This window comes from Etheostoma spectabile, chromosome 5 (genome assembly GCF_008692095.1).
Source record: "Etheostoma spectabile isolate EspeVRDwgs_2016 chromosome 5, UIUC_Espe_1.0, whole genome shotgun sequence".
NCBI lineage: Eukaryota > Metazoa > Chordata > Actinopteri > Perciformes > Percidae > Etheostoma > Etheostoma spectabile.
In genome coordinates this window covers 37,557,799-37,575,997 of record NC_045737.1, presented here as the reverse complement: position 1 = coordinate 37,575,997, position 18,199 = coordinate 37,557,799, and the positions used below count along the sequence as shown (strand labels likewise).

The window sequence follows — 18,199 nt, the reverse complement described above, 5'->3', positions numbered from 1 at the left end:
TCTCTATGTCTCTCCTCTCTATATTTTTGTTTCTCTCTCTCTCTTCTAAAACCCTGTCCGCAGTATGAAGTCCTGTAATGTGCTCTAAGGAGGAATGTCCTCCAGCAGGTGTAACGGATTGTTGTTTGTAATCGCGTCAGCGTATAGTAGAGGTCTCTGCTAGGGATGGTAATTACCCTCGGGACCAAAAGACCAGGTTGGGGGGGGAGGGGGGGCGGGGGGGAGGATACTAATTAAAGCTAATTACCCGTGTTAGTCACCACGCCCCATCCTTTCTTATTATATTTTCACACCACTGTATGGGCGGGGAAAAAAACAAAAAAAAAAAAAAAAAAAAAAAAACGGGGGGGGGGGGAAATAAATATTTCCAAACTTTAAATAAAATAATATTAATAATAAAACAAAATAAAAAAACGGGGAGGAAAAAAAGGAAAAAAAACACAGAAAACGCGCGGAAAAATGAAAAAAAAATTAGGGACAACAATTTATCCAACAAAACCACCACACACACACCTATTTGGGACCGTGGGATAGCAGGGCGGGGAATTTGGGAAAATAAAGGGAAAGGAACAAAAAAGAGAAAAGGGGGGGGGGGGGGCCCCGGGAAAAAAAGGGAAAGGATGAAGAAAAAAAACAAAGGGGAGTGGGGGTGGAAAGAAAAAAGGGGGGGAAAAGGGGGAGGAGGAGGGGTGGGGGGGAAAAGGGAGGAATACAGCGGAAAACAAGGAGAAAAAAGAACAACAAAAAAGAGGAGAAACAAATACCGGGCCAACATCCAATTACAAAATAAAAAAAAAGGGGCGGGATGGCAAAGCAAAAAACAAAAAAGAGAACAAGCAGGAAAAAAATCAAAAAGAGGCTGACAGGGTATAGAACAGGACAGCGGAGGGAGATAGACGAGAAAATACAAAAAGTGAAACATCCGATTATTGATTGTTTCCTGTTCTTTGATTGTTGGCTTAATGCAGAGAGGGACACGTGCGTGTTAAGTTAGCGTCCGGGACACGAGTGTGGGAAAGGCCACCAATTAACTGTACCAATATAAATAAAAGGATCTGAACAATAAAAAAAAGAAAAAAAAGAAACTGTATGAAAAAAAATAAGGTTATTTTTTTAAAAAAAAAAAAAAAGGAGAAACAGGACAGCTAGCTAAGATAGAAAATACAAAGTCAAGTAAAATATATGTTTATGTGTCAGTACCCTGTAGAAAATTAAGACCCTGATTCGGTTCTTTAACGTCAAGCAGCGCATGGCTTGTAAGATTTTAATTCAAAAGGTAAAAGGGAAGGAAGGATGTTTTGAAAAGAAAATATGAAAGCGTCCATTGGGTAAAATGAATTACCAAAGTTTTGACTGACTATTGTGCATATTTTGTTAATAAAGATCCAAACGTGAGGCTTTATGTATAAGTCTTCTTTAAATTGGAGTTAGCGGTTGCATTATAAGAAAGTTATTGATAGGACTCCGGTAAGACCTTCGCAGGTGCGCAGGGACTTGGATTCAGAGAATTGCTTGTCAATGACGCGAAAGCACAAAAGTTATAGAGAGGACATGATCGTTGGTTGAGGGAAAAAACAATAGCACCTATTACTAGGTAAAGGAAAAAGCCAAGGGAAAAACGGAGACCAACCAAAAAAACAAAAAAAAAAAAAAAAAAAGCAAGAGAAATAAAAAACAACAAAAAAAAAAAAAAAAAAAAAGCAAGGAGGGTTTTTTTTGGGTGTACTTTTTTGTAAAAACAGAAAAAAATACTAAGATGTAATGTAAAAGATGGAAGCTAAAAATCAGGAAAGAGAAAAAAATGAAACAAAAAAAAGAGCAAAACTTTAACGAGCAACACAAAGAAAGAAAAAAAAAAGAAAAAAATCAAAAAAAAAGAAAAAAAAAAAAAAAAAAAAGAAAAAAAAAAAAAAAAAAGTAGCAAAAAAAAACATCTAACCATTAAACCCGTGTCTACTATGGTAAGGTGCCATCCTGATTGTCCTCGTAATGTACCCAAGCTATTATTGCCCCTGTGTTGCAGACACAAATGACACTTTTTTTACTAGAACGGTGGACAAAACTCAGAAGACACAGAAAGAAGAAGGGAAAGCTGAGCTTTCTCCACTTGGTACCTCAAAGTTCTGAGTTTTAGCCCGTTTTTTATACCCGTTTCCCATCGTCGTTCCGCCGTTTTTTGGTAAAGAGTATAAATTAAGGACATTCCAGAGACAACCCCAAACCCAGTGGCCAGAGAAAAGGTTCCCCCGTGGTGGGCGGTTTTGTGTTTCCTTCTTCCAATGTTATTGCTTTTTCTGTCTTGTTTGTCTATTTTCTTTTTCCTTGACCCTCTTGCCCCCCAAACCCCCCCGTAGCCCAGTAAGAGAGTTGCTGCTCCCGCATGCTGGATGGCTCTGAGTCCTGCAAGGGGCGCGGGGGTTTCGAGGTCATCAGCCAGCCTGCTGGGCCCCGCTACGCTGTATGGAGCTGTTGTGTCTTGAGTTGTTCCTTTTGTTCCACAGGCCCGTTCAGAGCGGCCCTTAAGAATACTCGGGGGCGTCGTCGAGTGTGGGGTCCTGTACTGTGATCGCACTTCGGGTCCCCCTTCTACCCCCCCCCCCCCAAAAACCACACCAAAACAAAACAACAGACAACAACTCCGCAAACAACCAACACCACCCTCATAGCACATATAGCCCTCCCTGTTTTGCATGAGCCATAGTCAACTGATCAAGGTTCAAAAAGTAGAATCTATATCTATATAAGATTGATATTACGAGATATATATCCGATCTTGGGGAATATTGCCCTAGAGACCATAAGGATGCTATAGAGAATATGTAGATTACTATATGATAGTAAGAATGCCCCCCCCGTAAGATTGTACGGATGAGATACTGGGAGACAAAAAAAATAATAACGAAAATCCTGCCTTGTCACCCTGTTGAGAAAGTTGAGACAACCAAAAGCTCCAGATTGGCCTAACTTGCACATTTATCAGATTCGACCCTTAATTTTATCCTCACGAAGATCAGGCGAGGAAATTAGCTTACCATTATTAAAGAGCGCGAATAAGGAGGGTGTCAAGGGGTAAGCTCTCTTCTTCCGCTGACGTATTGCCCCCCCTCCCAGGAGAATCAGGCATCTGCTCGCTCCGTCAAATCCTCCAAACAATACCCCACCCTCAGGCCCTGCCCACCCCTTATGGGAGATGATCGAGTTCCGTGGTTTGGCGATTAAGACCCTATCGCCTAGTTCAACGACCTGAAACGCTCGACATCGCCTACTGTAACGTTTATAGCCCTACCAGCTCACCCGCTCGCAGTCCCCAAAACCCACCCAACCAGAGATCCTGGCTGTCAAAAAGGATCACCATCGTAAAATTATAAGATTCAGTGTTCCCGGCTCTGATGCTCACAGATCGGACCGTGAGTCTTAGCACCGCCATGTCGTATTGAGTATAGAAATTCTGGGAAGGTTAGGAGTCTTGTGTTGAAGGGATACGGTGTTGTCGCGGAGGCGTATGGGCGTCATTCTGTACTGCTAACGAGAACGATGAATTGTTAGATGTTAGAGTGAGGGTCCTGTGCGGGCGCTGTGGCTGTGGCTCTCGTCTGTGTAACTGCTTTGATAGCTCTGTGGTGTGTGTGGGTGTGGAGAAGAAGAGGATGTAGAGAGAGAATGGTGTGTGTGTGAGGTGTGTGTGTGTGTGTGTGTGTGTGTGTGTGTGTGGGTGTGTGTGTGTGAAAGGCTTATCTGTAAGTTGTATTCACATTCCAGCCTCTGTTCACAACAGAGGAAGCCAACACCTCCACGTCTCTCACACCCTACACGACACACTGCACACAAACACACACACACACACACCAACACACACACACCAACTCGAATCTGGCGTCAAAAAGCAGTGTAATAGCTGCGACATGCGAACCTGAAATGTATCGGAAGAAAGGAAGAGGCGGGGATGATCTGCGGACCTATGGCTGGAGAGACTCATCGAGAGTAGAGAACTTCGGATTAGATAGAACGAAGCGGTCAGATAGGAGAGACGAGCCGATGGACTCTTATCGTAGACGAGCGGTGTAGAAAAACGTCGGATGAGAGAGGTTGTGTAGAGGGAGGGAGCTGAGGTAGAGGAGACAGAGAGGCAGAGGGTCCTTAGCGAGAGACGACTAGAGATTGCGAGTATGAGCACTATCGGGGAGAGAGAACGTCGAGGATAGAGAGAGAACAGAGGACAGAGGAGAGAGAGATGAGAGAGGCTCTAATTTGTGATAAACACTGTTGAAGTATGGATGATGAATTAAGAGCAGAAGAAACAAACAAACAGAAGAAAAGCCACTAATTACACCCCCAGAATACACCACACGCGAGGTAATACGGTGGGAACTCAGTGATTGAAAGCGGAAACATCGTCCCAATAAGGTGTGTCAAACGAGCAGGCATGACGTAAGAACTCAGTGATTAATTATGAGCAGCCAAAGAGTTCAGAACCTATAGGCCGCACGGTTGGTCACAAGGTAACTATATTTCCGTTACACTTAACAGACTATAAGGACTAACACTGAGGGACAACATGGAGGACAATCAATGAATGACAACCCGAACTTACACATGAATGTGCGCAACATGAAGACAAAACATATGATGGCATACATGAAGACAAAATGAGGACAACCTGACGGCCAACATGCACGAGGAGCAACAATGCGAGGACAACATATGTAAGAGAAAGCATCGGAGCTTAAACGATGAAGGCAACATGCAGCCACACCCATGAGGGCAACATGACGAAAACAGGAAGACAACATGAGGACACATGAAGCACAGGCGTGTGACGTACAAACCATGAGAAAACATGCAGTGACTCTAGAACTATGAATGACATCGTAGAAAGCAAAAATGAAGACAACATGAGAGACGGCAACGTCTGAAGACAACTAGAGGACAACATGAGGGACAAACACAAGGACAAACACAGAGGACAACACAGGGAAGCATGAAGTGACACATGAGGACAACATGAGGACAAACTTAATGATAGAACCATGGAGCCACCATGGAGGACAAATGGAGGCCACAGGAGCCTTCCCATGACGACAACAGAGGCCAACATGAGGAAAGTAGATGCTTCAACATTGAAGACAACCTGAAGACAACACATAGAGGGCAAGACCTGAAGACAACATGCGGACAAGAGGACAACACCAGACGGACGCAAACATGAGTAAACCACGCGGCGGGACAACATGAGGACAACATGGGACACATGAAGGATTAACAAATGAGGACAACGAGGAGGACAACAGGAAGGACAACTGGAGGGACTAAACCAGGAGGAAAAAACAGAGAGGACACACAGGAGGGTAATGGGGCTCGTTTATCATGGATAGAGCATCCGGTGGAAGGTGATTCGAAGCAGTGAAAGAAAGAGCTCTCCAGTTGATGCACCGCAGCCGGGCGCGGTAAGGGAGTCCGAGCCGGTGGACGAGAGCTGTGGTCCCGGCTTCTGCTCCGAACTAAACAGCTCCTCACAGAGATACCCAGAGCCAGGAGTCAAAAAACCCGGGGCTCGCAGGAACTGTGGACACCACACAGCGGAACACAGCTCGGCGTGCGGGGACTCATCTTCTACGGATTAACAAAAAAGTTTTAAGAAAGCTCCCTCAGACGCGGGTTTAAGAAAGCCAAGGCGGTGTTCCCGGGGAAGGAGGGTCTGAGCGCCGGGTGGAGGGAGGCGAGGGAAAAAGGGGCCAACACGGACAGCCGACCACGGAGGAAGGCAACGGGCCTGCGTCGGATCTACTTTGAGGTAGGAGACGAGAAGGGGAGGCGCTGGGGACGGAGTGAGGGCGGGGGGGGGAGGGGGGTGACCGCGAGGGGGCGACGGGGGTGGGGTCGCAGGGTACGGGTAGTGTGAGGAGGGTGGGAAACTGGGGCTGGTGAAAGGGAATGGTGCTGGACTGTAACTGCCCGGGGGGCGAACAATCCAGAAAAAGACTTCCGGTCAATATTACAAAAAGGAAAGGCCCCTACACATGCAGAAGAACGAAGAAGCCAAACTCACATACACTATCTCGACCAACCATACACCACCACACCTCAGCACAGCACCACCCACACAACCCACATCACAACAAACACTACACGACACATCACACAACAACAACACACATTCAAACACACACAACCACACACACTCTCTCTCATCCACATCCACCCACACCACATCACCTTGCAACACACACACACTTCTCTCGCCACATACACACCGTTGGGTCCCCCACACACCACACAAACGACACACACACCAGCTCAATCTCTCGCCCACAAGGACAACACACACATCACAGCACAGCCACAACAACACACACTCTCTTCTCCATACCATACAACAATCACCCACACACCCACACGTCACACCACACATCTCTCTCTTCTACCATCATCCAAGACACACAAACACCAAACAATACACACTCTCTTCTCTCACACACACACATCACACAGATCTCACCAGCACACACGACAAGAAAACATACAACACAAACTCTCTGCTGTCTCTCACCACTTAAACACATCAGTATCAACACTCACACACCTACCACACCAGCACCACCAGCACTCCCATCCTCACACGTACACTACACAGGTCAGCTACACCACCCACTGCACGAAACACCACCATGACACGACACACTTTACACAACACCACATAACACGCGTACACAAACACAACCCATAACTACACACCACACATGTCAAACACAACCCTACTCACCTCTCCTCTCTCTCCACACAAATACATACGCACACACACACGTACACAGACGATTACACACACCACAAAAACCCACAGCACACAGAACTCACACCCACACTCTCCTCGCGTCTCCACATAAACACACAACACACACACACACGTGCTCTCCCCATACACACACAACACACACACACTATCTTCACATACCACCACACACACCACATACACAACACCACACACAACTCTTCTTCTCTCACATGCACCACACACACACTCTCTCTCTCCACATACACACCACACACCACACATACCACACATCTCTTCTGACTCCCACACACCACTATACCACAATCACACACACCAGCTACAACACACTCGCTCTCCTCACATACACGTAACACAGTACACACAACTAACCAAACACACACAAGACTCTCTCTCTCCACATTACCAAACACATTACCCTACGACCATACACACACCTCACACAACACAGTACCACCACCACCACGCAGTCTCTGCCCAAATACACACCACACCACACAAAATGAAACACAATACAACTCACACACACTCATCTCTCTCGCTCTCTCAACACACAACACAAACAAACAGGGAGCAAATCCACACACACACCACGCACAGAACAACAGACCCGAGCAACGACACACGACACATCCCCCCACTGTGTTGTTAGCGCACACCATACACCCATACACAGCACTAACACACACTCTCTTTCTTCGCCTCTCTCTCCATCAATCATCCACGCCAACAACATAGCACTCCACACACACACACATACAACACCACAACACACACACACACACACACAGACACCCACACACTCTCTCTCTCTCGCCACACAAACACATTGACACACACACACACCTACACAACAAATGTAGCAAACACACACACCACACACAATCTCTCTCTGCTCTCCCAACTACACAAAACACACACACACACACACCACACACACACCACACACACACTCTATCTTCTCTCTACACACACAAACATACAACAACACACAGACATACCACACACACATCATGAACGACACACCAACAAACATCCACACACGTGAGCAACACACAGACTCTCTCTCTTCCTACCACAACACACAGCTACACAAACACCCACACAACTACATCAACGGACTCCACACACACACACATACACACACCAACTCTCTCTTCTCATCCCAAGACTACAAAACCTAACTGCCATACACACACGACACACACACACCACATCTACTCTCTCTCTCTCTTCTCACACACAAACACACACCACCACACACACACCTCCTCTCCACACCAACAAATACAAACACATACCATACACACACACACACACACAAACAAACAAACACACCCTCACACACTCTCTCTCTCTCTCCAACACAGAACATACACACCCTCAAAGTAAAACAAAAAACATCCTAGGGAAAGAAAAGAAAAACCAAAGGTCGACAAAATGATTGTCAAAACTGCTGAAAAATATAACAAACTAAAAAGCCGCGCAAAAACAATGACCGAATAAGCACAAGCGACTTATTATCTATTATTAGTTATTCATGTATTATTCTATTATTCTATTATTATTATTGTTTTATATTTATTTATTTATGTAGTGACATATTTTAATTATTTTCGTCTTTATTATTATTATATACTTGAGCATATATTATAATTAGTATTAGTATGATATTATGTATAGATTTATTTTTAGATTATGTTATGTACACAGATTCAGAGGAATTTTAATTATTTAAATGTGTATTAGTATATTACACTTGACATATTCTTATTATGATTATTATATATTATAAATGTATTAGCATATATGTATTGACACATTATTATTATTTTTCCTTTTTAACTGTATTGTTGTTACGTTGCTGAGAGCGATGAACGTCGTTGCCATGGAGACCTGTGTGCGTGTGGAACGTCAGCCCCTGCAGAGCTGGGCGGGAGACCCCGCGGTGCTCCGGTCTGCTCCGTCATCACGTTAAAGTAATAAATGGGTATTTTAATCATCTCCTGGAGGGGGACAAGTGGGTTTTAGGAACTTTCTGTTTATTCTGCTTTCTGTTGCTTGAGAAAAAATGTGGATTTGTCAGTTGTAGTTCTTTTGTGTTGATTTTTGCATTATGTGAACTTTGTTTGAAAACGTGGCACTTTGCTAGCTTTTTATTTTTATTTTTTTTTAAGCTTAATGGTTTACTTCTTTTTTTTTTCATTTGCATTTTCATTGCAAAAAAAAAGCACCAAAGTTATCGCAGACTAGGGAATGTTGGATGAAGGACGCGCGGCCTTAGAAGCTTCATCACAAACTATCACTTAATAGCCAGCAGTTTCCCATTGTTGCCATGGATAAGTTAGGAGTGGACCGTCAACCAGAACGACGGAACATCAAAGCGCCCACGTTTTACTGCAAGTTCCCATCCGATTTCCATAATCGCATCTATCGAGGACAAAAAACACAAAACACAAAACTCAGAGTATTCTGGAGGGACCGGAGTCACGGGTCCAACCGGATGGAGACCCGCATGTTTGGTATCCATGTGGCAACATGTTAACTAGTATATTAAGGGGGTGTAACAGCAACGGGGATGAGACTATATGACTAGAGTTACAATGGTTTTATTAGATCAACGTTTCGGACTGAGAGGGCAGACATAAAAAGATGGGAGAGTGAGTGTGTGTGTGTGTGTATGGTGTGAGTGGTGTGGGTTTTTTGTGTGTGTTTGGTGTGACGTGGTTGTGTGTGGTGTGGAGTGTTGTGTGCCCCCCCTGCTGTGAGTGAGTGTTGAGTGTGGTGTGGGGTGGTGGAGGTCTGCGTAGTGTGTGTCGAACAGCCAACGGGTCTGTGGTGTGCACCTGTGTAGGGTGTGAGTGTGTGTTGGAGTGTGTGTGTGAGGTGGTGAGAGATGTGTGTCGTGTTGAGTGAGTGTGTGTGATGGTTGAGTGTCGTGAGGGAGTTGAGGGTGGTTGTGTTGAGTTGTGTGTGAGTGGTGGTGTGAGTGTGAGTGAAGGGTGTGTGGGCCCTTGTGTTCATGATGATGCTGTGTGAGATGTGTGTGTGTATTTGTGTGATGTGTGGTGTGTGAGAGCTGTTGGTTGGTGCGTGTCTGGTGAGTTGTAGTGTGTGGAGTGTGTGTGTGCTGGCAGTGTGTGAGTGTTGTAGGTGTGGTGAGGTGTGTGGCTCTGGTGGTGGGACGTGTGGGTGGGTGGTGTGTGTGTTGGAACACACGAGCTGCCACAGCGTCAGTATGATCTACAACCCGTTATGTAAAGAGAGAGAAAGGATGTGGTGTTGTGTCATCCATCATTCAGTCAGCATTCAGTCAGTAAATAAGTGTTGTTTTTTTTCTATTGACATCACTTTTTTTAATTTCCCAGGACAAGCATCCAACAGGCACTGCCTGGGTGAGGACTGTGGAACTGCTATCTTCGGTGACGTTCCGCCGCGACGTGGAGGCTAACCGTCTGCACCGGTGCGCACTGAACTCTCTCTCTCTCTCTCTCTCTCTCTCCCTCCACCAGGTCTACGCCCACCCGAGCCCAGAGCCACGGAGCTGCAGATTCTCTCAACTACGACGTGCAAACCTTCGGCTCCTCGCTGCCCGTCAAAGTGATGGAGGCGCTGACGATGGCCGACGGTAAAGAAAACCTTAAATCAAGTGTCCGCTCCTGTCAATGTCATTTTTTTCTTGTCTGTCCGGGGTTTGTTTAAAAAAAAAAAAACGCATCCCGCATCCTGTTCTAGTACCAAACACGGGAATAAAGGTGGAAGAATACGGAGATGAAAGGAAAAAAGGCCAATGTGATCTTCTTTGTTTGGTGGACAGTGATTCATCATGACGCATTTGTTTTATGAAATCTTTATACAGGATCAGGGGGTGGTCGGTTGCAAACGAAAACTCAAACACTGTTTCTTCTAGAATAGACGTGCCCTTTTATTCCGCCACAGAACACAGCAAAGCAGCAAGCACACGCTCAGTACGCGATGCAAAGTGAACACTACTTTACTAACACGCGATGCAAAGTGAACACTACTTTACTAACACGCGATGACAAAGTGAACACTACTTTAACTAACACGCGATGCAAAGTGAACACTACTTTACTACACGCGAGCAAAGTGAACACTACTTTACTAACACGCCGATTGCAAAGTGAACACACGTTACTAACACGCGATGCAAAGTGAACACTACTTTACTAACAGCGATGCAAAGGGAACACTACTTTACTAAGACGATGCAAAGTGAACACTACTTTACTAACACGCGAGCAAGTGAACACTACTATTACTAAACAGCGATGCAAAGTGAAACCTACTTTACTAACACCGATGCAAGTGCACCACTGTACTAACCGATGCAAAGGAACAACTTTACTAACACGCGATGCAAAGTGAACACCACGTTTACTCACACGACGATGCAAAGTGAACACACTTTACTAACACGCGATGCCAAGTGAACACAACTTTACTAACACGCGATGCAATGAACACTACTTTACTAAACGCGACTGCAAAGTGACAACACTACTTTACTACACACGCGATGCAAAGTGAACACCACTTTACTAACACGCGATGCAAAGTGAACACTAGACTTATAAACGCGATGCAAAGTGAACACTACTTTACTAACACGCGATGCAAAGTGAACACCTACTTTACTCAACACGCGATGCAAAGTGAACACTATTTAACTAACACGCGATGCCAAGTGAACACTCACTTTTACTAACACGCGATCTCAAAGTGAACACTACTTTTACCTAAACGCGATTGCAAAGTGAAACATAATTTTATAACACGCGATGCAAGTGAACACAACTACTAACACGGATGACAAAGTGAACACTACTTTACAACACGCGATGCAAGGTGAACACTACCTTACTAACACGCGATGCAAGTGAACACACACTTTACAACACGCGATGCAAAGCAAAGTGCACCACTACTTGACTTAACACGCGATGCAAAGTGAAACACTATTTACTTAACACGCGATCAAGTGACACTACTTTACAAAACGCGATGCAAAGTGAACACTACTTTACTAACCGCGATGCAAAGTGAACAAACAGACGTATAACAGCGATGCAAAGTGAACACTACTTTACTAACACGCGATGCAAAGTGAACACTACTTTACTAACACGCGATGCAAAGTGAACACTACTTTACTAACACGCGATGCAAAGTGAACACTACTTTACTAACACGCGATGCAAAGTGAACACTACTTTACTAACACGCGATGCAAAGTGAACACTACTTTACTAACACGCGATGCAAAGTGAACACTACTTTACTAACACGCGATGCAAAGTGAACACTACTTTACTAACACGCGATGCAAAGTGAACACTACTTTGGAAACACGCGATGCAAAGTGAACACTACTTTACTAACACGCGATGCAAAGGAACACTACTTACTACACAGCGATGCAAAGTGAACATACTTTACCAACACGCGATGCAAAGTGAACACTACTTTACCAACACGCGATGCAAAGTGAACACTACTTTACCAACACGCGATGCAAAGTGAACACTACTTTACCAACACGCGATGCAAAGTGAACACTACTTTACCAACACGCGATGCAAAGTGAACACTACTTTACCAACACGCGATGCAAAGTGAACACTACTTTACCAACACGCGATGCAAAGTGAACACTACTTTACCAACACGCGATGCAAAGTGAACACTACTTTACCAACACGCGATGCAAAGTGAACACTACTTTACCAACACGCGATGCAAAGTGAACACTACTTTACCAACACGCGATGCAAAGGAACACACTTTACAAGTCGCGTGCAAGGACACTACTTACCAACACGCGATGCAAAGTGAACACTACTTTACAACACGCGATGAAAGTGACACACTTTACCAACACGCGATGCAAAGTGAACACTACTTACAAAACATGCGATGCAAAGTGAACACTACTTTACAACACGCGATGCAAGTGAACCTATTAACAACCGCGATGCAAAGTGAACACTACTTTACCAACACGCGATGCAAGTGAACATACCTTACAACGCGATGCAAAGTGACCACTACTTTACTAACACGCGATGCAACAGTGAACACTACTTTACTAACACGCGGCAAGGAAACTACTTACCACACGCGATGCAAAGTGAACACTACTTTACTACACGCGATGCAAATGGAACACACTTTACTAACACCGAGAAAATGTGAACACTACTTATTAACACGCGTGCAAAGTGAACACTACGTTACTAAAAGGCGATGCAAAGTGAACACTACTTTCTAACACGCCGATGCAAAGTGAACACTACTTAATAACACGCACAACGTGACCATACTTAGCTAACACGCGATGACAAACGCGATGAAACACTACTTTACAACAACGCGATGCAAAGTGAACACTACTTTACAACAAGCGATGCAAAGTGAACCTACTTTACAAAAATCGGGCAAAAGTGAACACTACTTACCAACACGCGATGCAAAGTGAGAACACTACTTATACAAACCGCGATGCAAAGTGAACACTACTTTACCAACACGCGATGCAAGTGAACACTACTTTACCAACACGCGATGCAAATGAACCTACTTACCAACACGCGATGCAAAGTGAACCACTACTTTACCCAACCCGCGATGCAAAGTGAACACTACTTACCAACACGCCGATGCAAAGTGAACATACTTTTACCAACACGCGATGCACGTGAACACTACTTACCAACACCCGCGATGCAAAGTGAACCACTACACCAACACGCGATGCAAACTGAAACACTAACTTTACCACACCCGATGCAAAGTGAACACTACTTTACAACACGCGATGGCAAAGTGGAACACTACGTTACCAACACGCGATGCAAAGTGAACACTACTTTACCAACACGCGATGCAAAGGTGAACACTACGTTACCACAACGCGATGCAAAGTGAACACTACTTTACAACAGCGCGATGCAAAGTGAACACTACTTACCAACACGCGATGCAAAGTGAACATACGTTACCCAACACGCGATGCAAAGTGAACATACTTTACCACTAAGCGATGCAAAGTGAACATCACCAACACGCGATGCAAGTGAACAATACTTTACCAACACGCAGCAAAGTGAACTACTTTCTCAACACGCGATGCAAAGTGAACACTCACTTTACCTAACACGCGAGATGCAAAGTGAACATACTTTACAACACGCGATGCAAAGTGACACTGACTTTTCCATAACACGCGATGACAAATGAACACTACTTCAACACGCTGCAAAGTGAACACTCTTTACTAACCGCGATCAATAGTGACACCACTTATTACTCACACGCGATTGACAACGTGGAACACCACGGTACTAATCACGCGATGCAAAGTGACACACTTTACTAACACGCGATGCAAAGTGAACACTACTTTACTAACAACGATGCAAAGTGAACACTACTTTACCAACACGCGAGCAAACGAACACTACTTACAACACGCGATGCCAAAGTGAACACTACTTTCAACACGCGATGCAAAGTGACACCACTTTACTAACACGCGATGCAAAGTGAACACTACTTTACTAACACGCTGACTGCACGTAACACTATTTACAACACGCGATGCAAAGTGACACCACTTACTAACACGCGATGCAAAGGGAAACTACACACGTTACTAACACGCGATGCAAAGTGAACAATTACGTTACTAAACACGCGAGTGCAAGTGAACATACTTACTAACACGCGATGCAAAGTGACACACTATACTAACACGCGATGCAAAGTGAAAAATACTTACTACACCGCTATTGCAAAGTGAACACACTTTACTAACACGATGCAAAGTGAAACACTACTTTACTAACACGCACGAATGCAAAGTGAACACTACTTATACAACACGCGATGCAAAGTGAACCACTAACTTTACAACACGCGATGCAAAGTTGAACCCTACTTACAACTCCATGCAAATGACATACTTCAAGCGGACAAAGTGAACACTACTTTGAAACACGCGATGCAAAGTGAACACTACTTTACTACACGCGATGCAAGGAACCATACTTGGAAACCGCGATGCAAAGTGAAACACTACTTTGTGCAACACGCGATGCAAAGTGAACACACTTTGGAAAACACGTGTGAGCAAAGTGAACACTACTTTACCAACACGCGATTGCAAAGTGAACACTACTACCAACACGCGATGCAAAGTGAACATACTTTACAACACGCGATGCAAAGTGAACACTACTTACAACACGCGATGCAAAGTGAACACTACTTTACCAACAGCGATGCAAAGTGAACACTACTTTACCAACACGCGATGCAAAGGAACACTACTTTACCTAACACGCGATGCAAAGGAACACTACTTTTCAAAACGCGATGCAAAGTGAACACTACTTCAACACGCGATGCAAAGGAACACACTTACTAACACGCGATGCCAAAGAACTACTTACTAACACGCGATGCAAAGTGCCACATTACTAACACGCGAGGCAAATGAACACCACTTTAAACACGCGATGCAAAGGGAACACACTTTACTAACACGCGATGCAAAGTAACACTACTTTAATAACACGCGATGCAAAGTGAACACTACTTACAACACGCGATGCAAAGTGAACACTACTTTACAACACGCGATTGCAAAGTGAACACTACTTTACTAACACGCGATGCAAAGTGACACACACTTTACTAAACACGCATGCAAAGGACATACTGTACTAACACGCGAGCAAGTGAACACGACTTTAATAACACGCGATGCAAAAGTGAACACCACTTACAACACGCGATGCAAAGTGAAACCACTTTACAACACGCGATGCTGCAAAGTGAACACTACCTTTACTAACACGCGATGCAAAGTGAACTACTTTACTAACACGCGATGCAAAGTGAACACACTTTACAAACCGCGATGCAAAAGTGAACACTCTTACACAACACGCGGATGCAAAGTGAACACTACTTTACTAACACGCGATGCAAAGTGGCACACTACTTACTAAACACGCGATGCAAAGTGAACACTACTTTACTAACACGCGATGCCAAAGTGAACACTATTACCAACACGCGATGCAAGGAACAACTTACAACACGCGAGCAAGTGAACACTACTTTATAACACGCGATGCAAAGTGAACACTACTTTGGAAACACGCGATGCAAAGTGAACACTACTTTACTAACACGCGATGCAAAGTGAACACTACTTTGGAAACACGCGATGCAAAGTGAACACTACTTTGGAAACACGTGATGCAAAGTGAACACTACTTTACTAACACGCGATGCAAAGTGAACACCACTTCGCAAACAAAAAACTCCAACACTGTATCTGCTAGAATAAATGTCTTTTTATTCCGCCACAGAACACAGCAAAGCAGCAAGCACACACGTGCAATCAATGCGTGATGCAAAGTAAACACTACTTTTGAGCTCTTACCGTGACACAGGACTGGAGAGCCGTCAGTCCGGGCAGAGCAGCATCAACGTGGCTGGGCGTCGTACGTAACCCACAGCTGACTCCACCAGACCGAAGGATTTCCCCGTCTTTTATTCTCGAGTAAACAAAGGGTCGTGTGAGAGCAGGGAGGGCCAGTCCCTGCTCTCAGCCTATCCCTTGGTGAGTCCGGCGTCTTGCTTCGAAACCACGTTTTCAAAACAGGAGAGCCGTCTCAAACAAGCATGAGAGCGTTTCAAACATGAGTCGATGGAGGCCGCTCTTCAAACATGAGCTCGATGGAGAGAGCGTTCTCAAAACATGAGCTCGATGGAGAGCCGCTCTCAAAACATGAGCTCGATGGAGAGCCGTTCTCAAAACATGAGCTCGATGGAGAGCCGCTTCTCAAAACATGAGCTCGATGGAGAGCCGTTCTCAAAACATGAGCTCGATGGAGAGCCGTTCTCAAAACATGAGCTCGATGGAGAGCCGTTCTCAAAACATGAGCTCGATGGAGAGCCGTTCTCAAAACATGAGCTCGATGGAGAGCCGTTCTCAAAAATGAGATCGATGAGAGCGTCTACTGACTCGATGGAGAGCCGTTCTCAAAACATGAGCTCGATGGAGAGCCGTTCTCAAAACATGAGCTCGATGGAGAGCCGTTCTCAAAACATGAGCTCGATGGAGAGCCGTTCTCAAAACATGAGCTCGATGGAGAGCCGTTCTCAAAACATGAGCTCGATGGAAAGCCGTTCTCAAAACATGAGCTCGATACGTGACAAACAGGTTATACAATTGATAAATGAAACACAAAACAATGATAATAGTTAATACAACAATGTATCAACAAGTTATATAAGTGACCCACTTTGGCTGTTGTCAAGGAACATAATGCAAAATAAACTTTTTTTCCTCCACAGCATTCCAGTGAAGCTTTTGGAGTTTTTCTGGCATGTGAAGTTCTCATTGGACCAACTGCTTTATTCTCCCTTTGTTGAACTACTGATGTGCTTTGGCTGCAGCAGAAATGACTTGTTTGCCAACTAGCTGGTTGAGAGACACAACATTTCTGTTGAAGATAATTGGTCAAATGTGTAGGATAGGTGCTGTGAGATGCATGGGTTACGTGGGTTCTTCTGTACAAAATCAGTATTGCTGAAGCACTAAGTACGAAATCATGAGCTCTGCCACTGTATTAAAGCGTAACTCTCGCCAAAAGGCGACCTAGGGTCTTTTTTGTGAATGTACCCGACTCATGCTTTTGTTTCTGTGTCTGTCGGACTCCTTTTTTTTCTTTTTTTTTTAGCTGAGGACCAGATCTCGGTGAAGGTGGACGAGAGCGGGTGGGCCTGGATGGTGTGTGGAGAGAGACTGATCATCTGGAAGATCTGCCAGACCGCCGTCGCCAAGGTAGGGTTCAAGATCCAGAACCTAGAAGCTGCAACGACCGCCTTTACAGTCCGGAGAATTAAAGGGATAGTTTGGATCCTTCAGTATTTAGGGTGGTATTGGGGGGGAGGATCACCAGAAGCCTCCCGATACGATATCATCACAATACTTACGCCACGATACGATTTTATTGCAATTTTAAACATATTGCAATATTCTGGGATGTTTTGCAATTTATAACCTTTTTTTCCAACTTCTGATTTTTCCCAAATTTCTAATGACGTCCCCAAAAGGAAACCTGGTTTTAACTAAAAAGAAACACTTCCAGGTTGCATAAGGAACTTCTCCATAGTCAGTAAACGGGGGGCCTGCAGCTAAATGGCCCACCTTAAAAAAAAAAACTATTTGTTTAAGTTGACGCTGTATTTCGAAAATTGGGGACGATGGGGAACTGAAGCTGTTTTAAATGATAGCCTTCATCTATTCGGGGGGTGGGGGGGGCATTGAGAGCGAGCTCTCTTTTCCGATGACGCCCTGACTACAGCACAAAT

The 18,199-nt window shown here is 44.6% G+C and overlaps 1 protein-coding gene across 1 annotated transcript in view; it reads left to right on the top strand.

Moving 5' to 3' along the window:
- Positions 1 to 18,199, top strand: part of nup133 (nucleoporin 133) — a gene marked incomplete in the record, with an annotated part of 100,913 nt that overhangs the window by 9,075 nt on the left and 73,639 nt on the right. The window contains 2 exon segments of the mRNA XM_032516326.1: positions 10,300 to 10,415; positions 17,566 to 17,669. Coding sequence (XP_032372217.1) covers positions 10,300 to 10,415; positions 17,566 to 17,669 — 220 coding nt within the window.